The sequence below is a fragment of the Neofelis nebulosa genome, chromosome 6 (genome assembly GCF_028018385.1).
Source record: "Neofelis nebulosa isolate mNeoNeb1 chromosome 6, mNeoNeb1.pri, whole genome shotgun sequence".
NCBI classification, from domain to species: Eukaryota; Metazoa; Chordata; class Mammalia; order Carnivora; family Felidae; genus Neofelis; species Neofelis nebulosa.
This window is the reverse complement of record NC_080787.1, coordinates 154,018,273-154,040,351: the sequence shown is the minus strand read 5'-3', so window position 1 is coordinate 154,040,351 and position 22,079 is coordinate 154,018,273. Positions and strand designations below refer to the sequence as shown.

The following is a 22,079-nucleotide window of genomic DNA, read 5'->3' as shown; positions in this document are numbered from 1 at the left end:
GGAGCTGAACATCAAAACATCGTCCAGGCTCACAGCAGCTAGCCACACGCTAATTAAGGAAAAAATCAAAGAAAGACTGGGCCAGATACAAAGACCACAACAGCTTACAGAGAAAACAAAATACACAGACACAAGTAAGAATTACTGGGGCAAAGCTAACCAGGGGGGGCCCACAGGCCCTCGTGGGCAGAACACAGAGCCGCAACGAGAGAACAAAATGACAGACGACAGCACTGGCTCAGATCTCTTCCGTGGCTCTCTCGCTCGATGCTGGCCTGCCTTGCACTTTAAGATACATTCCTGAAATCTCGAAAACAGATCTGCTGGACCGCTGTAATTTACGCAGACCTGTGCCAGGTGTCAGCGGCACCGTGGCACTTCAGCAAAGCCTGTAAACTCAATGACTCGTGATTTCTGGTGCCGAGCCTTCCTTTCCAAGTGAAGACGTTACAAAGAAGCTGGAGCAGGCAATCGGGCGTGCCTGGGATCCTCGAGGCTCCCGTCTCCTGGGACAAACAGGCGTCAAGGCCACATTCCCGCCTCCTACGGCGGCACGCTGGCCAGTCAACAGACCAGGCTCCCAGAGCTCCGTCCTCTAGAGCGTCTGCGAGCCGACGCCCACATCGCTCTCTGGCTCCGGGGGCGTCCCCTACGCCCACATGCGACCGACCAGCTGCTACACGGTATGCTCACTCGCCCAGCCTCACGGGCACCCCCGACCTCTAACCTACCACCTTCGGGGCCGAACACCTGGCTCTCTCCCCACACCCCCACCCCCAGCTCAATGGCTGAGGGCGAGCCACGGGGCGGCCAGGGCGTCTCCCTTTCACCCGCTAGAGCCGATGCATCAATCGCAGGGACAGCTGTCATTTAACAGGTCCTAGCACCTGTGACGCACTAGAGACACCATCCCTGTAACACTGACCGAGACCAGGTGCCTGACCCCGTCTAGTGAACGTCCCACTGCTCCCCACCAACACGTGCCCCGGGCTGGCCGGCCGCCGTCCCCACTGCCACCTCCCCTCTGGAAAACTAGTAACAGACTCCTTACTCCTAGCTGTTTCGGCTGCACCTCTGGGCCCCTGGAACCCGCGCTCTGTAGAGAGCTGTACCCTGTTCACGTTCCACCTTTCTCCGAACCCCTTCGATGGCGACTTCTTTTCCCTGTGACAAGTCACACAACTCCATCAAGACCTCGGGGGCTTTGTAAGTGTCAGTGGGACACAGCCCCACTCCCCCACCGACCACCACCCCACGCCAGCTCTCCCGCCCTGACGGGACCTCCACAGCTGCGGCACAGGCCACGCGGCCCACACGGTGTAGCACCCCGCGGGGGGGGGCGACTCTGCTCTGCAAGAAGCGGCCTCACCTCCCCTGCCCCGGGTCCCCCTCGGAAGGCGTGCCCCCCTCACTGTGCCCCGGCCACACGGCCGCGCCTCCGCTCGCCGCCTCCCACCTGACCAGCACCTGCTCACCCTGGAGGCTGCAGCTCAGTAGGCGTTTCCTCAGGGAGGCCGTCCTCGACCTCTACTCTGCACTGGTGTTTACACAGTCCGTAAGCACCCTTGGATCAACACCGGCCTCTGATGCCATCCGCTCACTTGTATTGTTTTGCCTCATCCCTCAAGTGATCGAGGGATCACTGATACAGGCTCGGTGGGAGAAGAAAATAGAGCCAGGAGCACGCTCCTCTTTATGAAATCTATTTTATCATCTGATGCATAGACCACCTTAGCGTTAAATCTGGAATCCTTTCGAGAAACTATTACTTTTCTTCTAGTTCTGAATTTATACTTTCGCTGTGGAAAGTATTTAAAAAGACCAGAAACAAGAAGAGTGTTGAAATGCTGGGAATGCTGGAGAGAATGCCACCTTCCCAGTTTTGGGAAGGACCCCCCCACCCCCACCACCTGCTGCGTGAGGCGCTCTGCTTTCTGGCCCTGCTCCCAGAGGAGGGGACGCCTGTGGCTGCGGCAGGGGGAGAGGAAGGGGAAGAGAGTAGGTTTATTTCAGAAACCGGGTATCAGCCGGTCTGCTACAGATGTGGCCCCGGCCACGCTCTCCTTGCCGGCTGTGGGTGGTAAAAAGGTTGATCCTTGATTTCTACCTAGCTTGTGTTCTTCCTATTCCCCAAGAAGCCCCAATTCTAGAATCCTATGTCCCAATTAGAGATACTAACACTGGTATTTTCCATCTACAAATCTCTCTTTTTTAAACGTCTTAGTACAGAAAACACCAACAACAAAAACCTAGAGTTCTAAAGATGAAAACACGAAAATTACACTCTGTTTTCACACAAGAGGCACTCGACATTCTCTCTTGGAATAAATGTTACCCTAACAACTAACCACCGCTTTCCTACGAAGCTTCTTCCAATATTGGCGAAAATAACAAAAGACCTCATCTTAAGGTTACTACTTACCTACCCCGAAGCTAAGTCCTGCATATTCCAAACTACGTGAGGCTAATGGGACTCAGTCACTGTGCTGCGCCGGTTTCTTACCACAAATGCTTTTGTAACGTCAAGGATTCCAGAGTCATTTCTATTTTTACGGCAAAAGCACTCTGTACTGACTACGCGGAGGGAACAGCGTTTTGCCGTGCTTCCTCGCGTGAACGCGAACACACACAGAACGCACAGGCGCTCGGCAGAGGCGGCCAAGTGCAGGGGGCCACCAAGAAGACACGAGTGCAGCTGTGTGGCCAGCAGCCACGACGGTGGGCGCGGGCCGGGTGCAAGCAGCCGTCAGCACTGGTCCCGGCTCGGCAGCTCCGCGCAGAGACCTCCTCACGGGGCCTCACCCGTGCCCCCACTGCCTCACTGCGGTTCAGTCCTTTCGCCGCCCCGGTCTATTAAAGGGCTCCTCCTGACGTTGAGAAGACCGTCCTCACTGCCTGCCGTCTGACCCTGAGCAGGAACCGCTCCTTGGGGGAGAACCAGGGCGCCGGCACCCTCTCCCCGTCCCCTCACCCGCAGGTGCAGGTAAGCGACGAGAGGCGCGACTGGGGCTTCGATGTGTCTCCCTGTCCTAACCACGCAAGAACGGGGGCTGGGGGCCAGCCAGGGAGAGGGCCGGGGGCGCCCGAGGCGGGCCTCCCTGCGTAGATGATGCCCGTCCTGTCCACGTGGCAGGGTGCCAGAGAGAGAGGATCAAAGCCGCTTACATGTAAGAGAGACTTAAATCTTCAGCAAACAGGTAGTTCTGTACTGAAAGATAATTTTTTAAGCCGGAAAAGATGGAGTCGCTGATAAATGGTAGCTCCTATCACCCCACAGATGACTGTTTCAAATCCCAAGAGGAATATTTGAAAGAGGATTTATACACACCCCAGAAAATATAAAGGTTAAAGTTTTCTGGTATATCTGATTGCTGCAAGGTTAATTTTTTATCCTAACGCTTTTTTTCCCTCAAAATGGGCATCTGATTCAGTTGGGCGGCAAAGACAAAACAGTCCACATCTAAGGGTGACCCCATGTAAGCCGGTGCTTCGGAACCAGACCGCTGTGCCCCGCACAGCACCTTCCGTGCACGCCCAGCGGGCGGGCGCTCGCCTCGGCCAGCTGACTGCCAGCCGGAATCCCCCCGTGGCCCCCCCGTTCCCCTATCGGTCCTTACACCACAGCCCTGCGCGACACGGCATCCTGAGACGCCAGCTCCGTCACGTCCCTTTCATCTTTCTTTGGGGACAAGACACAGTGCGGAGACCTCGCTCGCCAATCAAGAATCTCGGCTCCCCAACTCCCAAAGCACGGGGCTCTCCCTGGCAGTGCGGGGGCAGGTCCCCAGCCCCCAGGCCCGGTTTGCTCCATCCCTGCCTGTTCCCAGTGCGTCCCCTACTCCTCCCTTCCCGGTACTCACTATGCGGCGGGAAGGCTTCCCTCCTGATGCCCCACGCAGGCAGCCGCACCTGCCGGAACGACGCGCAGCCCGTGCCTCTCGCCCCACTCTGACCACGTGCGAGACCCATCTCCCATTTCAAACCCAGGAATCCCCCTCTTCCCACACCGGGGCTCTCTTGCCTGTCGCGGCGCGTCACGTTTTGACTCAGTCTGCTCCTCGGGAGCACCGGCCGCCCCACGTCGAGGTCGCACGCCCTCCAGCCCCGGCTTAAACTGAGAGCAGGCCAGCCCTCGGTTAAAGGAGCCTGAGCACGGCGGTCCCGGCCGCAGAAACAGCCCAGAAACAGGACCGCACACGCACGCGGCCCACGGGCGGGGAACGACGCCCCCGCGTCCCGCCGTGGCCAACAGCTGATTCAAGGTCTCAGGAATGTGGTGTGCCAACTTGCACGGCGCCAACTCCGCCCTACCTTTGCCGCGACAATGCTGAGGCCCATTCCGTTTTGCTTTTTCAGAGTCACAGTGATTATTTCAGGTTCTTTCCGCAGAGGCTGAGCCTGAAGAATAAAAACAAAGGTGTGTCTTACGGCTGAAACGAAGCGTTTCTAGGCTCGCCACCTCCTGACCGACGCAGCGATCCTACGCACCGGGGCGCACGGGACAGAGGCAGGGGGCAGGGAGCGGGAAGAAGACCAGTCAAGGACTACAGATACTCCTCGTGCGTGAAGCCAGTACAGTAAGTGCCCGTACTCGTGTCAATACCTTGAAGATGAATCTAGTCACACGTGCTACTTAAACGTGTTTCGAGAGCCTAATTTCTCCAACAAAACTAAGCTTCCATCACTACCAGATTAGAAAAACCCAACCATAGACACAATACCAAGTTTTCACTGTATTACCTTGCAAAGTAAACTACTAGGTGTTTTTTAAAGAAGCAATTTAGACTCCTTTTACACCATCTATGGGGAGGTCAGCCAACAACCGCTGTCACCAAGCGTCCCCGTCTCTCGGGAAGATACGGCTGTCATTTTATCTTAGCAAACACACAACACCCACACAATGCCGCGGCAGTGCCCACAGTGCTGGGTCACCACGTTGGGTAACAGACCCGAAGGAGCTAAGTCGCGGCTCGATGAGACACGCCAGTTCTTGAAATGATCCGTAACCGAAGGAGAACGAGGAATTACCCACCGCAGTTACGTCATACACAAGTCGCACCTCACACGGAGGATAAACAGAGCTGAAGAAGGAAATCACCAGCGCATACGCACTAAGGGAGAATTTAATCAATTAAATACACTAAGTACAAAGGCACACTGCCAACAAGTGGTAATTACATATGGCTTGCCAATTTAGGACCAAGGTCAGTGAGAGAATAGTTTAAGGAAAATAAACAATGGCTGATGTTACAATTTTTTTTTTAGATTAAGACCTGGGATCTCCCGAGGGGTCTTGCAACAAACTAGAAAGATGAGGAATCCCTGGTCTCATCTACCAAGGTACTTCTTCCCTGTAAAATTTGGGAGCTGTAACTGCTGTTGCGTGGGACTTGGCCACCAGCTAGCAGGTGGACGCGAGTATGAGAAGCACGTGCGTGGTGGCAGCAGTTAGGGCCCAGCTATTTGGCCTAACCGGGCGACTATCAACGAAGTCAGGCGCTGGAAACACGCACTCAAATCTGAAGTAGGCTACTATGCCATGATAAAAGTCCCTTTGAATTCAATACACAAAATACACAAAACACCATCTTACGTTAAGTATACCACCTTACGAAAATCTACGTTTTCTTGGAAATTATATATAAAATGGGCAAAACGTTTGGACTGACTACTGATTAATAACTGGGATAGTATAACGAAGTCCCGTGGCTGTTTTCACACGCAGAATCTCTAAACCTTCGCTCGGGCACACGGGGCCTACTCCATGCCTTCTGGGGACAGGCGGGCAGTGAATAAATGGCCACATCTCATCACAGGTAATGCACTCACGCCCTACCCACAGGAATCTTGACAAAGTATGGTTACGTTTGTTGTTCCTTTGAACCCTGAAGTGGTTTAAAAGATGAAAATGGCAATTATAGCAAAATATTTAAACTGAGCAACTCAACAAAAGTTCAAGGAGGAAAGATTTCATTTGCTTCTATTTTTTCTGCACTCGTATGTTAATGAAAGACATGTCAGTACATGTCACGTTCTCAGGCACGGAAAAACATTCTTTGTTGTCTAAAACTCCTTGTAGGGAGCAAAGGAGAATCTTCCATAAAATGTATGAAGCTAACAAATACGGGGATTGACTACTCTTTCAAAAGATACAAAATGTTAAGTGATGTGATACAAACTTAATACAGGGTAGAACCAACTATAAGGAGAAAATATTTTTAACAAAGAAAAATATTCCCTAATAAAATTCATTAAAGCTATTGTATTAATATGTGTCTAAAAACACGTATTAACAGTAAGACTGGTATAGCTGTGAGCAGAAATATTTTTTAATTTTAAAAGTATCATTTGTTTATGGAAAAAAGTGTATAAACATAGCATGGGAAAAATATACACAAATCATAGTTTCAGATTTTTAAATAAAATTGGTACTTAAAGGTGTTTTTTAGGGCCCCCTGACTGGCTCAGTCGGTGGAACGTGTGACTCTTGATCTTGGGGTTGTGAGTTCAAGCTCCACATTGGGTGTAGAGAGTACTTAAAAATAAAATCTTAAAAAAAAAGAATTTTTTTTTTTTTTTTTTTTTTTTTATCACAACAACACTCTCTACAATCAAGGAACGGGTTTGCATTCCATTTTCGAATCATAAGGAATACAGGTCGGTCTCTATCCCGCCCATCACCCTTCACAATACTTGCCAGCTCTGTGTTCTCACGCAGAAGATGGCTCTCATAATCTGCACCTTCAAAATATATCGTCCAAGTACCTGGTGAACGTGCATGAGGAATTAACCTGCAAAACCCTAAGGAGAAAACAAGCAAATTATAAAACTGAAAAGTAAAGCATGTCAAAACAATCTTCGAGGGGCACCTGGGTGGCTCAGTTGGTTAAGTCCGACTTCAGCTCAGGTCATGATCTCGCGATCTGTAAGTTCGAGCCCCGCGCTGGGCTCTGTGCTCACAGCTCAGAGCCTGGAACCTGCTTCAGATTCTGTGTCTCCTCCCTCTCTCTCTGCCCCTCCCCTGCTCTCTCTCAAAAATAAACATTAAAAAAAAATTAAAGAAAAAGCAAAAACAATCTTCAAGAAGGGAAGTAACATTAAGCATCGAATACTTAGTATCTAGTAACAGCGTTTACTTTTCTTACTCTACACCTTTATTCCCTCTCAAAATGGTCTTATCAGATAATTAAAATCATTATTTTTTGGTCTAACGGATCAACATCAAGACGAAAAGTGCAACTGATCTCCCCTCCCGCCCCCCCCCCCATTTATTTCCAAAGAACTTTTCTCCTCACTTCTTGGAGAAATGACTGAATTATGCTGTCCCTCCTTCCTTGCTGACCTGTGTGTGCTCCTGTGTGTGGGCGATGCCCTGCACAGCGGGACCAGGGACAATGCTAACGCAGGTGTTTGCCCGTAGTCAGGCGGTATGGTGATGGCCAGGGTGTCATGTGACCTGTGTGGTGGTTCTGCAGGAGGATGGGTCCCTACTCATTCATTACCCTTTGTCCCAATTTCCTTACTAGTTACCTAAAGCTCTTACAAATAAATCTTAGAATCATTTTGTAATGTTTTAAGGAGCATCTTTGGTATTCCCATCATGAACAAACGGTATCTTTACAAAAGTAAGCCTTTCAATTTATGTCATTCTTCATTGAGATCTTATTCTGTGTTTCCCAGAAATTTCTTGACAAAGTCGTATCACGCAGGCCTTGCACAGTTCTTAAATTCTCTCCACGGCAGTCTCATTATTATTAGCAGTTAGCAGCTCTGAAGAGCACCCCGCCCCCCCAAAATGTGTGCTCTTCAGCGGCCCTCCCGGCCCCAGGGTGCCCTGAGGACCCAGGACTGGGCAGAGTCCCAGTAGGTGCTGGCGGGCCCTCTCCCACACTAGGATTCCACCAGTAAGGAAAGTATGGCTATCTGGGGCACTTAGGACATTTTTTTGCGGTAAAGGGAAAAGGAGACGTCACAATTACTTGGTTAAGATAAAGATGTAAACGTATAGTCTTTTTTTGTTGTTAAATCACTGTTTCAATCCAGTTTCATTCAAATAAAACCTGCAACTTCTCTCTCTCCTGCTTTAGGGAATTGTGATACTCATGTAATCGATTAGCACACTTTGGAAATTAACAGTTTTCATCATTTTCTTATTTTTTCAAACATCAGGGTTCCACAACAAGGCTGAGTCATACATCAAGCAGACAGTTCCTGCTGCCTCAGCTTAAGGAACGCATCTCAGGTCAGGTGGGAGTCCGAGCTGGTTTCACAGCCTTCTCTCACAGGACTGCAGGATACGACAAAACAAAAGGAATATACACGGAGAGAGCACAGTAGTTCTTTATTTGGCTTACAAAGAATTAAGCTTGAAGAATCAAAAACACTGATGTCATAAAAGAAAACACCCAGTTCTTTGTCAGTCTTTTAAAGGCATCTGTGTAATAGGCTGTGTTACCATCTAACACATACGAAATGATGTGGGGATGCCAAGACCATGATGAAATATCACCTATGTCCTGAAATCAATCATGCAAGGGAGCCTCAGGGGAAGGCACGAGGTGCACTTCACCATCAAGGCAAGACCGGAGTCTTCCCAGCTTGGCAAACCTCTCTAGGGCACGTACCCCAACACTGACAGCTGTGCACACACCACAAGTTACACGTACGCATCCGAAGAATGCTAGTAAATTAGTCTTCCCTCGTGCTCGTTCTCAAGGAATTAATGAGAAGCGGGGCTTGTTGAGCCCTGGGCGCCCAGCAGCCCGCCGCTAGGTGCTGAGGGGTACGGGGAGCCTGACCCCGGACAGACGTATTCACGCGCTTCAAGTGCTCTCACAAGAACCCTAACCAAGAGAACACAGAAGCCCTTGTGGAAAAGTGGCTTCAGTGCAAGGAGGAGGCTGAGTTTTCTTGACAAAGGGTTGCCTGATGCGGATTTAAAGTAACGAGCAGCAGCAACAGGGAGCAAGGCACAGGGGCGTCCGCGGGGCCGTACGACGCGCGGTTCAACGCTGACAACGAGGTCGAGAACTAAGACCACGTGGAGGTGGCTTATCGTGCTTGGCCGCTGGCGTGCTTGATCCTGGAGGTGGCGGGGCCGAGCCGGGGGCAGGAGAGCCAGCAAGCCCAGCGCTGACGGGCCGGCCGGCCGGCCGCGGAGGGCCGCGGGGAGGAGGAGGTCTGGGAAGGCGCCCGTCATCACCTCCCCGGGTGTGTGAGGTGCTGAGGAAACACGGCTGATGGGTGTGGTGCCAGAGACCAGCTCAGCCCCAGTCTGCCGGGACGTGGGGTCCCCCTGACAGGAGCCGTGGCCCCGAGAGTCCCAATCTCGACCGCAGCTTTCTTCGACGCATGCTGCGGCCCGGACCCCCTCCTGCCCCGCTCACACAGGCTCCGTGCCTGCCCCTTCATCCTTCCCGCGAGGTTCCTTCAAGCGGCACGGGCCGCCTCGCCTCCGCCTCCCCAAGCCCCCGGTCACCATCCCTGGGGGGCAGGCGGGGCTCCAGCCACATTTGCTGGGGGATGTAGAAGCACGTAACCCTTCCGTTACAAGCAGCAGCCTTTGTGAAGTGAAAAAATTTTAAACCGTCAAGATCTTTAAAAACAGGAGAATCTATGGATTGTAGCAAGTGGAATATTCGGTGAGATTACAAATCACGCTACACTGATATACTGACGGACACAAAACCTTAACTTTGCTATTAGTGTTTTTGTTTAAACGAACTCCTGAATCTCGAATCTATCTTTCTACTCATCTGAGCTCCGCGGTACAAAATAAGGCAGCAGACTGGGACTGCAACTTGGCCTAATTTAAAAGTTCACGCTTCAGGTCTAAGTGTGGCATTTTTATCCACACGCACCAACAATACGTAAAAAGGCACAGGATCAAACCAGGGACGCCCGCTGCCCGGAGACGAGACAGGCTGGAGCCTGGCCAACCAGCACGTGGCAGGCCCCCGCGGGCACTGGGCACGGTGACGGCAGCGGCCACACCGGAGGCTCACTCTGCCACTGAGTGCCTGCTCGGTCCTCACGACAATCCCACGAGGGGCACGCCATCCATGTGTCCGTTTCACAGAGGGGAAGTCACAGGTGACGAGGCTGAGGTCACGCCTCAGACCGTCCGATTCCAGACCCGGTGCCGCCCCGACACGCGTCACCCCCCAGGGACGATTCCGTTCCAGGCCCACAAGAAACCAAGGGAGGAGCAACCAAAGGCCCTTCCCACCAGCCCAGCAGACGTGTGGCCGTGACACCGAGCGTGCACAGTAAGTGCCCTTGGTGGCTGCACGTTTCTGACCCCTTGTCGCCGTGGAGCGCTCACTCCCGAGCCCCAGAACACGGCCTTCTCGGAAAGCACGGGGTGGGTGCACGATGCGGGGGACCGCACGTGAGGACGCGGCACGACCAGTTCTCACTTGGACCCGGGCCGCGGCGCAGACCGCAGGCGCAGCAAAGGCGACTCACCTCTCTGGCACAGAGGGTCCAGAAATTCTTGTAAACCGTTTGGAACGTTCCTGACAACGTCACAAGAATAGCCGTCTTCCGGCAAAAGAAAAGGCAGCTGCAGATCAGGGTCCTCTTGCAGCTGCACCTCCCGCCCGTCACTGCGCGCCAGCTCGTCGGCCGTGTTTTCGGCCACGGCCACGACATTCTCTATCAGGTCCTGGGGGGGAAAGGAAGGCACGAGTTAAGAAGACACGCCCGGGTGCAGCGGGCTAACCGTTCAAAGAAGTTCTGTCGTTCGCGTGGCTACACGCTCCGGCAGGGCTGCGGAGGGAGGGTGAACATATCGATTTGCACACCACCAGTTCCCAGAGCAATGGAACGTTGACGGGGTACACACTTTTAACATGTGAACAGAAAATGTTTGTTCCCCTTTTCAAGGGTAATCATTTTCTCCTTGCAATTTTTTCATATCCACTTGCTAACAGCCCAGTTTTTTCAGAACGTTTAATGACAGGAAAGGCTCACACAAGGGTGAGTGTGAACAGGATAAAACCACGCACTCGCAGCCGACAGAGGGAAGGTCCCAGCCCCTCACTAGGCAGCTCCGTGGACAAGTGCACCGACTCATGGAGCAGAGGCCTCCCCGTAGAAGCCCCCCGCCTCAACCCCCACCCCCCCCCCCCCCCCCCCCGCGCCCAGGATCAGCCTCCCGGGCCCTTGCCGCCACAGACGTGCCTGTCTTCTCTGGAACCCGGACAGGTGGTGGCGCACTGTATCCGCAGCCACTATGTCCCCTGTGAACGGGGTGGCTGCACCGCGCTCCCACGTGCTGTGTGTTGGCCGGCACCTGTGGGTTTCCCACCCTGGGCTACTCTGTTCGAGTCCTTCCTTGGCATCAACCCAGTCCCACAGGTGGGCACGTCCCCCCCCAAGAACTGCCCCTCTCAGGAGGCCTGCGGCGAGCAGACGGGGTTCAGCTGTGACCACAGCACCTGCCGTCTTCCTCCCTCTGTCCTTTCACCGTCTTTCCAAGAACCTAATTCCCTGAATTAAATCCCTCCCTACTCTAAATGCTTGTGGAGTTTCTATTTTGTTTTTTTTTTTAACATTTATTTTATTTATTTTGAAAGCAAGAGCGAGTGGGGCAGGGGCAGAGAGGGAGAGGGAGAGAGAGAATCCCAAGCAGGCGCCACACTGTCAGTGCAGAGCCCAACACAGGGCTGGAACCCACCAACCGTGAGATCACGACCTGAGCCGAAATCCAGAGGAACACTTAACCGGCTGAGCCAGCCAGGAGCCCCTAGTTTCTACTTCTTGTACCAAACCCGAACAGCTACACCACCAAAAATGATCTTATGAGATGATTAAGCATATTAGCTTATTTGTTAAAGAAAAAAGGGAACTATTAAAAGCCCCCTAACTGGAATTTCCCTACGCAAACGTGTGTCGTGCCGTGTGGCTAACGGCGCCTCACTCACCGTGGGGATAAAGGGCTCATCGGGCGCACAGTGGTAATTCTGTAGCAAGGCCTGCAGCTGCAGTGAATTTAACTTAAAGCAGGTGCTGTTGATATTTGGGGTGTCCTCAGGAGCATATTTATCCATGGTGAGCAAAGTGGTCGCCTGGTTGGAGGAGTAACAGGAGATACGATTCAGGAATAGTTCAGAACCGTTCCCCTGTATGTAATGCTTAAAACGGTAAGAACTTGCTAATTTCATTTTGAAACGCAGAATCTTTTTAAGTAAACACACTTCTATTGACATTGAACTGAGCTGAAAAACATGGTCTAGTAAGGGTTTAGATAGCCTCATAATTTTACTGAAACGTATATACATTTATATTTTACTAAAATACAGAAGCGTAAACGATGTTCAATTCTTTATGTTCACAAAACTTTTAAAAAATTCTGAGAAGCTTAAAAGTTTACGTGACTAGTCCGATGACCAGTTACTGGGGTCTGAATGAAGTCTCCCTGTAATGACCTTTCCCACAAGCAGCTCCCGCCACGCGAGGAGGGTAGCAGCCTCCTTTGGTACTAAATTACTTTAAAAGAGATTCAGAAATTGAGAAAAAATACAGAGTTATACTCTGTGATGATAGAAGTCCTGGGTTTGAGGTTGTGGATCCTCGTTCCCTCGATTGTGGAGCTGTGGTTTCCGGTCGTTGGCCGTGCAAGGGCTCCTGGAGAACGAGTCGGGCCCGCACTGTCATGTGTGCCTTGGTCCCCTTCTCCTCCTCGTGCTCCTGTCCTTTGGGAGGTGGGGACTGCCAAGTGCTACGCTCAGACCCTTCTCTTTATCTTCCGTACGTCTACTATGGGTTTTTGCTTTGTGCTCTCCCGGCTCCACGTGATGAAGAGCGAATTATTACCCAGTCTTTGGCTGGAATCCACCTTTCAGGAAGGACTTTTATGAAATACACCTACTGGTCTCAGTAAAAAGAACCTCTGAACGACATCTATGCTACTGGTTACGACCTGTTATGGGCTGAACTGTGGCCCCTAAAGCTCATACGCTGCAGTCCTCACCCCGTTACGTCAGAGTGGGGCCTTACTTGGAGATGGGGTCATGGTGGAAGGAAGTGAGGGCGGCAGGTCTAACGTGACTGGTGTCCTTACAAACAGTGCACATCGGAGACACACACGCACAGAGGGAAAACACCCTGAAGACGAAGGCAGAGAACCACCTTGCCGACACCTTGGTCTTGGACTTCTGGCCTCAACAACCGCGAGACCGTGTCTGTGGTCTAAGCACCGAGCTTGAGGTATCCTGTTACAGCGACCCAGACACACCAGCACAGCACGTGAAAAACCCCAACGGGGGCTATGGAGGCCGTGCCGAACCCAAGTTCTCACCCCGCACCGAATGAGACACACTCGTAACGACGTCCATGAACCTGCGCGAGGAGACTCGGTTCAGCCCACCTGCACTATCCGGCTCAGGTGACAGTCGGCCGCCAGCTCTAATCCCTGCTTCTCTGCCCAGGCTTCCACGTGCCCCAGCTGCTGGCGGATGATCGCCCCCCAATAGTGAGAGCACAGTCCCGACTCGGGGTCGGTCACCAATCTGTTGAAGAGCCACATGTTGATGAAGTGGAAGAGCTGAGAGAAAAGCTGGATGGTCAGAGCAGCATTGACCCTGCAGCGCCTCAGCAGCGCCATCGCTCCCGTGAGCGTGTGCAAGACGTCATCTGTGCAGAGATACGGGATGAAAAGACGAGTCTGTGAATCAACGGTGCACTTGAGAAGACAGCGATTATGGCAATAATACCAATTTAGTCATGTTGAAGATACCAATCTATTCAAACAGGAAGGAGTCACACCCACACAGGTGTTAACTACACTTAAGTTCACCCTAAGAGACTTTTTGAAAAACAGTCACATATAACACCCCGTGCTCATGCCAACAAGTGCCCTCCTCGATGCCCATCACCCATCTAGCCCATCCCGCCCACCCACCTCCACTCCAGCAACCCTCAGTCTGTTCTCTGTGTTTAAGAGTCTAATTTGTCTCCTTCTCTGGTTGTATCTTATTTTGCCTTCCCTTCCCCTATGTTCATCTGTTGTGTTTCTTAAATTCCACTAGGGAAATCATATTTGTCTTTCACGGACTTATTCTGCTTCGCATAATACACTCTAGTTCCATCCACGTCGCTGCAAGTAGCAAGACATCGTTCTTTCTCATCACCGAGTAACATTCCATTGTATACAGATACATCATTTTTTTTTTATTATTTTTTTTAACGTTTATTTATTTTTGAGACAGAGAGACAGAGCATGAACTGGGGGGGGGGGGGGGTGGGTCAGAGAGAGGGAGACACAGAATCTGAAACAGGCTCCAGGCTTTGAGCTGTCAGCAGAGCCCGATGCGGGGCTCGAACTCACGGACCGCGAGATCATGACCTGAGCCAAAGTCGGCCGCTTAACCGACTGAGCCACCCAGGCGCCCCGAGATACCACATCATCTTTACCCATTCCTCAGTTGATGGAAATTTAGGCTCTTTCCATACTTTGGTTATTGTTGATAGCACTGCTATAAACATTGGGATGCATGGGCCCCTTCGAATCAGCGTTTTTGTGTCCTTTGGATAAATACCTAGTAGTACAATTGCTGGGTTATAGGGTAGTTCTATTTTTAATTTTTCGAGGAAGCTCCACACTGTTTTCCAGAGTGCCACACCAGTGTGCATTCCCACCAACAGTGCAAAAGGGTTCCCCTTTCTCCACATCCTTGCCAGCATCTGTTGTTGCCTGAGTTGTTAATATTAGCCATTCTGACAGGCATGAGGTGGTATCTCACTGTGGTTTTGGTTTGTATTTCCCTGATGATGAGTGAGGTTGAACATGTTTTCACATGTCTGTTAGCCACCTGGAGGTCTTCTTTGGAAAAGTGTCTGTTCATGTCTTTTGCCCATTTCTTTCCTGATTAGTTTTGGGGGGGGGCGGTGTTAAGTTCTTCACAGATTTTTGATAATAACCTTTTATCCGATATGTCATTTACAAATATGTTCTCCTATTCTGTAGGCTACCTTTTAGTTTTGTTGATTGTTTCCTTTGTGGTGCAGAAGCTTTTTCTCTTGATGACGTCCCTATAGTTCACTTTTGCTTTTGTTTCCCATGTCTCTGGAGACATGTCAAGTAAGTTGCCTGCAGGCGAGGTCAAAGAGGTTGTTGCCTGTTTTCTCCTCTAGGATTCTGATGGTTTCTGGGCTTAATTTTAGGTCTTTCACCCATTTTGAGCTTTTGTGTATGGTGCAAGACAGTGGTCCCGGTTCATTCTTGCGCAGGTTGCTGTCCAGTTTTCCCAATACCATTTGCTGAAGAAAGTCTTTTTTTCCACTGAATATTCTTTATTGCTTTAAGATTATCTGGCCATATGTTTGTGGGTCCATTTCTAGATTCTCTATTCTGTTCCACTGAACTGTCTGTTTTTGTGCCAGTACCATATTGTCTTGATGATTAAAGCTTTGTAATACAGGTTGAAGTCCGGAACCGTGATGCCTATAGCTTTGGTTTTGACTATTCGGGGTCTTTTCTGGTTTCATACAAATTTTATAATTGTTTGTTCTAGCTCTGTGAAGAATGCTGTTGTTATTTTGATAGGGATTGCACTGAATATATAGATTGCTTTGGGTAGTATCAACATTTTAACAACGTTTGTTCTTCCAATCCATGAGCATGGAATGTTTTTCCATTTGTGTCCTCGATTTCTTTTATAAGCTCTCTGTAGTTTTCAGTGCATAGATCTTTTACCTCTTTGGTTAAGTTTATTCTTAGGTATTTTATGGGTTTTGATACAATTGTAAATGGGATCAATTCCTTGATTCTCTTTCTGCTGCTTCCTCATTGGTGTATAGAAATGCAACAGGTTTCTGTATGCTGATATTACACACTGCAACTTTGCTGAATTCATGTATCAGTTCCAGCAGTTTTTTGGTGGAGTCTTTGGGTTTTTCACAGAGTATCAGGTCTTCTGCAAAGAGTTTTATTTCTTCCTTGCCAATTTGAACCCCTTTTCTTTTTGTTGTCTGATTGCTGAGGCAAGGACTTCCAACACTGTGCTGAATAATAGTGGTGGGAGTGGACATTGTTGTTGTGCTCCTGACCTTAGGGGGAAAGCTCTGTTTTTGCCCCATGAGGATATTAGCTGTGGGTCTTCCATATGAGACCTTTATGATCTTGAGGTGTGTTCCTTCTATCCCTTTGATAAGTTTTTTTAATCAAGAAAGCTGTATTTTGTCAAATGCTTTCTCCGTATCTATTAAGAGGATCCTGTGGTTCTTCTCCTTTATTAATGTGATGTATCACATTGATTGATTGATTGATTATATTTGTGGATATTAAACCAGCCTTGCAGCCCAGGAATAAATCCCACTTGCTCATGGTGAATAATTCTTTTTATGTGTTGTTGGATTTGGTTTGCTAGTATCTTGTATGAGAATTTTTGCATCTGTGTTCATGAGGGAAATTGGTCTGTAGTTCTTTTTAGTGGGGTCTCTGTCTGCTCTTGGAATCAAGGCAATGTTGGACTCATAGAATGAGTTTGGAGGTTTTCCTTCTGTTTCTGTTTTTTTGGAATAGTTTCAAAAGAATAGGTGTTAAGTCTTCTTTAAATGATAGAATTACCCTGGAAAACCACCTGGCCCTGGACTGTTGTTTGTTGGGAGTTTTGATTACTGATTCTATTTCTTTAATGGTCATGGATCTGCTCAAACTTTCTATTTCTTCCTGTTTCAGTTTTGGTAGTGTGTATGTTTCTAGGAACTTGTCCATTTCTTCCAGATTGCCCAATTTGTTGGCATACAATTGCTCACAATGTTCTCTTATCATTGTGTTTTTGTGGTGTAGGTTGTGATCTCTCCTCTTTCATTCGTGATTTTATTTATTTGCATCCTTTACTTTTCTGATAAATCTGGATACAGTTTATCAATTTTGTTACTTCTTTCAAAGAATCAGCTCCTGGTTTCATTGATCTGTTCTACTGTTCTGATTTCAAGATAGCTGATTTGTGCTCTAATCGTTATTTTGCTTCTTCGGCTGGTTTTAGGCTTTGCCATTCTTTTTCCAGCTCTTTTAAGTGTAAGGTTAGGTTGTGTATTTGAGACATTTCTTCCTTCTTTAGGAAGGCCTGGATTGCTATATATTTCCCTCTTATGACAGCCTTCGCTGTTGAGTTTTCATTTTCATTGGCTTCCATCACTTTTTAATTTTCACTTTAATTTCTTGGTTAACCCATTCATTCTTTAGTAGGAGATTCTTTAATCTCCCAAGTATTTGTGGTCTTTCCAATTTTTTTCTTGTGGTTGATTTCTAGTTTCATAGTGTTGTGGTGTGAAAACATTCAAGGTATGATCTCAATCTTTTGGTACTTACTGAGGGCTGATTTGTGACCAGTATGTGATCTATTCTGGAGAATGTTCCATGTGTACTCAAGAAGAATGTGTAGAATGAAATGCTGCTTTAGGATGATGTGTTCTGAATAGATCTGTTAAGTCCATCTGGTCAAGTCATTCAAAGCCATCATTTCCTTGTTGATTTTCTGCTTAATCTGTCCATTGCTGTAAGTGGGGTGCTGAAGTCCCCTATTATTATGGCATTATTGTCAATGAATTTATGTTCACGATTCATTGATATATATATTTGGGTGCTTCCAAGTTGGGCGCATATTTACAATTGTTAGATCTTCTTGGTAGATACACTCTTTAGTTATAATGCCCTTGTTCATCTCGTTACAATCTTTGTTGTAAAATCTAGTTTGTCTGATATAAAACTTACTTTCAAATCTGCAAGTGCCGTAAGGTCTAAAATAAGTCTTGTAGGCAGCATACAGATAGGCCTTTTCTTATCCTTTCTGATATCCTAGGTCTTTTGGAGTATTTAGTCCATTTACATTTAGAGTGATTGAAAGATATGAATTTAGTGCCATGTATTTAGTGCCGTGAATTTAGTGCCATGTAGTGCCGCCTGTAGAGCTAGGTGTTTCTGGTGATGTTCTCTGGTCCTTTCTAGTCTTTGTTGCTTTTGGTCTTTTGTCTTTTCTCCAAATAGTCCCCCTTAATATTTCCTGCAGGGCTGGACAGTGGTCACAAACTCCTTTAGTTTCTGTCTAGAAAACTCTTTCTCCTATTCTGAATGACAGCCTTGATGGATATAAAACTCTTGGCTGCGTATTTTTCGGATTCAGCACGTTGAATATATCCTGCCACTCCTTTCTGGCTTGCCAAGTATCTGTGGACAGATCTGCTGTGAACCTGATTTGTCTTCCCCTGTAGGTTAAGGACCTTTTTTTCCCCCTTGCTGCTTTCATAATTCTTTCCTTGTCTGTGCATATTGTGAATTTGACTATGATCTACCTTGGTGACGGTTTGTTTGTGGTGAACCTAATGGGAGTTCTCCGTGCTTACTGGATCTTGATGTCTGTATCCTTCCCCAGGTTAGGGAAGTTTACAGCTATAATTTGCTCACATAGACCGTCTGACCTTTTTTCTGTCTCTTCATCTTCTGAGACCTCTAGGATTATTCGAATGTTATTCCTTTTGAATAAGCTGTTAAGTTCTCTAAGTCTTGTATCGTCATCTTTTGCATTTCCCTTTTTTTCTGCTTCATTATTTTCCATAATTTTTGTTATTTTCCACAATTTCATCTTCTACCTCACTGATTCGCTGCTCTGCTTCGTCTATCCTTGCCACTGTGGCATCCATTCAAGATTGCATCTTGGTTATAGCATTTTTAATTTCAGCCTGACGAGATCTTAGTTTTTTTTATCTGAGAAAGGGATTCTCTGGTGTCTTCTGTGTTGTTTTTCAACCGCAGTTAGTATTCTTATAATCGTGGTTTTAAATTCTAGTTCAGACATCTTATATCTATGTTGATTAAGTCCCCGGCTGTCATTTCTTCCTGTTCTTTCATTTGGGGTGAATTCTTCCATCTTTGTCATTTTGCAAGAAGAAAAAAATTAACTATAAAATAAAAATTCAAAACAAAACAAAAAATCAAATAAAGCAAGCTATATCCTAAGTGTGTTTCAGTCTGCTTATTGAAAGAAGCTTTATGGAAGAGAGAAAAAAGAGACAGGAAAGAAAAAAAAAAAAGTTTAAAAAAGTCAGGAAATTAAAAGAAATTTTAAAATCGTAAAAGAAAATAAAAATAGATTGAAAAAATTTTAAAAATAAAAAAGAATTTGCTCTTTCTGTACCCAAGAGGACAAAAAGAAGGAGGAAAAAAAAAGATTTAAACAAAAACAGAAGCAAAGAAAACAAGTAAGTGAGCCAGCAAACAATGAAAACCAAGTGAAGTTACATCCAGTTTCTCCTAGAACTGAAACTGTGAAGCCCTCTATGATCTCTACACTAAGCAGATGGAGGGACTTGTGCTGGTCTTCTGGGGGATGTGCTTGGTTGGTACGTGTGATGGCTCCATTCTCCACTAGATGCCACTGCTTAGCTTAGCTTCTGGGGTGGATCAGGAGAGGTGGAAATGGCTTCACCCAGCCCCTAGTCTCTGGTGCAGGAATCTCGCACTCTCACCAACCTGCAATCAAGTACGCCTCCTTTGTCTCAGGTCAGGCCTCTGTCCACTTCCTGCCTCTACTCTGTCAGTGTCCAAGCCATCCCTTCCAAAGTTTCATCAGGCAGCACCTCCCTCCAGAGTTTCATCTCAGATGGGATTGTGTTTCAAAACTCCATACTTCACCAAAATCTACAAAGAGCTCACCAAACTCCACACCCGAAAAACAAATAACCAAGTGAAGAAATGGGCAGAAAACATGAATAGACACTTCTCTAAAGAAGACATCCAGATGGCCAACAGGCACATGAAAAGATGCTCAACGTTGCTCCTCATCAGGGAAATACAAATCAAAACCACACTCAGGCATCACTTCACGCCAGTCAGAGTGGCCAAAATGAACAAATCAGGAGACTATAGATGCTGCAGAGGATGTGGAGAAACGGGAACCCTCTTGCACTGTTGGTGGGAATGCAAACTGGTGCAGCCAATCTGGAAAACAGTGTGGAGGTTCCTCAAAAAATTAAAAATAGACCTATCCTATGACCCAGCAGTAGCACTGCTAGGAATTTACCCAAGGGATACAGGAGTGCTGATGCATAGGGGCACTTGTACCCCAATGTTTATAGCAGCACTCTCAACAATAGCCAAATGATGGAAAGAGCCTAAATGTCCATCAACTGATGAATGGATAAAGAAATTGTGGTTTATATACACAATGGAGTACTACGCGGCAATGAGAAAGAATGAAATATGGTCCTTTGTAGCAACGTGGATGGAACTGGAGAGTGTTATGCTAAGTGAAATAAGCCATACAGAGACAGACAGATACCATATGTTTTCACTCTTATGTGGATCCTGAGAAACTTAACAGAAACCCATGGGGGAGGGGAAGGAAAAAAAAAAAAAAAAAGGTTAGAGTGGGAGAGAGCCAAAGCATAAGAGACTCTTAAACTGAGAACAAACTGAGGGTTGATGCGGGGGAGGGGGGGAGGGAGGGGAGGGTGGGGGATGGGTAGTGAGGAGGGCACCTTTTGGGATGAGCACTGGGTGTTGTATGGAAACCAATTTGACAATAAATTTCATGTATTGAGAAAAAAAAAAAAAAAAAAGAAAGAAAGAAAAAGCAAAACTCCATACTTCAGAGACCCCTGTGGCTTGGACCCATGTCAACTCTCTGGGGGAGGGTCTTGCTGAGCAATGGCAGGGTAACGGCTTGCCCCCGAAAACGTCCACGCAATCACTGAGCAGCAGCAGCTCTGAGATTATAGCAAATCACAACACACAGCTGGTGTCAGATGTTGCCACACTCTGGCCTCTTTAGGTCTCAATACCAGCAAACATGGCTGCTCTCCGGGGTCCACGGGGCCTATGGGAAGAGGTCCTATGGCCTCTACCAGATGCACAGTGACAGCTAGTCTTAAGTCAAACAGATGGTAGTTACAACTTCTTAAAGAATGCCAAATCAAATAGGTCATCTCATTTATTTTTAACATACCTTCCTCTTGTGTATATTAAGATACCTTCCTCTTGTGTATATTGAGTATTAAAATAAAGTTAAACAAGAAGGAGGGAAGAAGGAAGCAGAGGCAGGGAGAAGGAGGGATAGAGGAAGAAGGGAGAAAAACAATATTCTAACCTATTTTTGGTCTTTGTAGACTGTTCTCTTCAGGGTCATCCAGAAAAGCCGGCATGTAGTTATTCAGTTCTGACTGAAGACAATGAACCAGATATCTGAAAATATGTGAACAATTTTAATAACCTCAGCAGGATGCACTGCCATTGTCAGACGGGGCATCACAGACGAAACAGTTTACACGTTCCGTAACATTTTCCATTTAAAATATAGTTTTACTCTCAGGATTCTTGAAACATAGCTCAATAACTTCATTTTACTAAATCAACACATCTGGCATGTATTTATGCTTCTTGATATTCATCTCCAGTTAGGGTAAATAAAAACCTTCAAAAAATCTCTACGGAATAGTGTAATCTCCAAGAACGTGTTCCTTACTTAAACGCCATTTGAACCAAGTGTGCTAAAACATCTTGGGCGTCCAATGTGATTCGACTAAGATCTCGGTCCTGCTTAATGAAGTTGAGAAGCTCAGATGCGTTGGCCATCCAGAAAGCAAGCGCCCCTGCGATATTCTTCTGTTTCTGTAGATAGAACACATTCCTATAAGCAACCCCAAGACCAAAAAAAAAAAAAAAAAAAAAAAAAAAAAAAAAAAAAAAAAAAAAAAAAGAATGAAAATAAAAAGGAATGCTCTTGAAAAGCTGTTGAAGATAGACCAGTACCTTCCCGTTTTCACCAAGGTATTTACCACAGATACCAGATATTTGCAAAAGAATTTGGATACATATATAGCAATGGAATTGCAACCTCTTCTTGGGATACATGGATCCGATTAGCTACAATTTACAGAATCAGTGCAAAAACAGAGATACCAAATCATACAACACCCAATTGGAGATCGTGCTTTATCTGGTAATCTGTGAAGTACACACGCATCTATCCATGGTTACCCACAGCCACCCTGATACTCGCAGTCGCTGGCCGAGATGCCGAGCAACTCAGTATCAAGTACTGATCTATCACATCATCTCCCGACCACATGTGCAG

The 22,079-nt window shown here is 47.5% G+C and overlaps 1 protein-coding gene across 19 annotated transcripts in view; it reads right to left on the bottom strand.

Moving 5' to 3' along the window:
* Positions 1 to 22,079, bottom strand: part of AFDN (afadin, adherens junction formation factor) — a 140,228-nt gene that overhangs the window by 34,430 nt on the left and 83,719 nt on the right. For all 19 annotated transcript variants that reach the window (XM_058735923.1, XM_058735910.1, XM_058735912.1 and 16 more), the window contains 7 exons: positions 21,468 to 21,613; positions 21,093 to 21,187; positions 13,373 to 13,638; positions 11,928 to 12,071; positions 10,468 to 10,666; positions 6,698 to 6,801; positions 4,312 to 4,398 (listed from right to left, as the gene is read on the bottom strand). In XM_058735923.1, the coding sequence (XP_058591906.1) occupies positions 4,312 to 4,398; positions 6,698 to 6,801; positions 10,468 to 10,666; positions 11,928 to 12,071; positions 13,373 to 13,638; positions 21,093 to 21,187; positions 21,468 to 21,613 (1,041 nt within the window). The remainder of the gene's footprint in view (positions 1 to 4,311; positions 4,399 to 6,697; positions 6,802 to 10,467; positions 10,667 to 11,927; positions 12,072 to 13,372; positions 13,639 to 21,092; positions 21,188 to 21,467; positions 21,614 to 22,079) is intronic.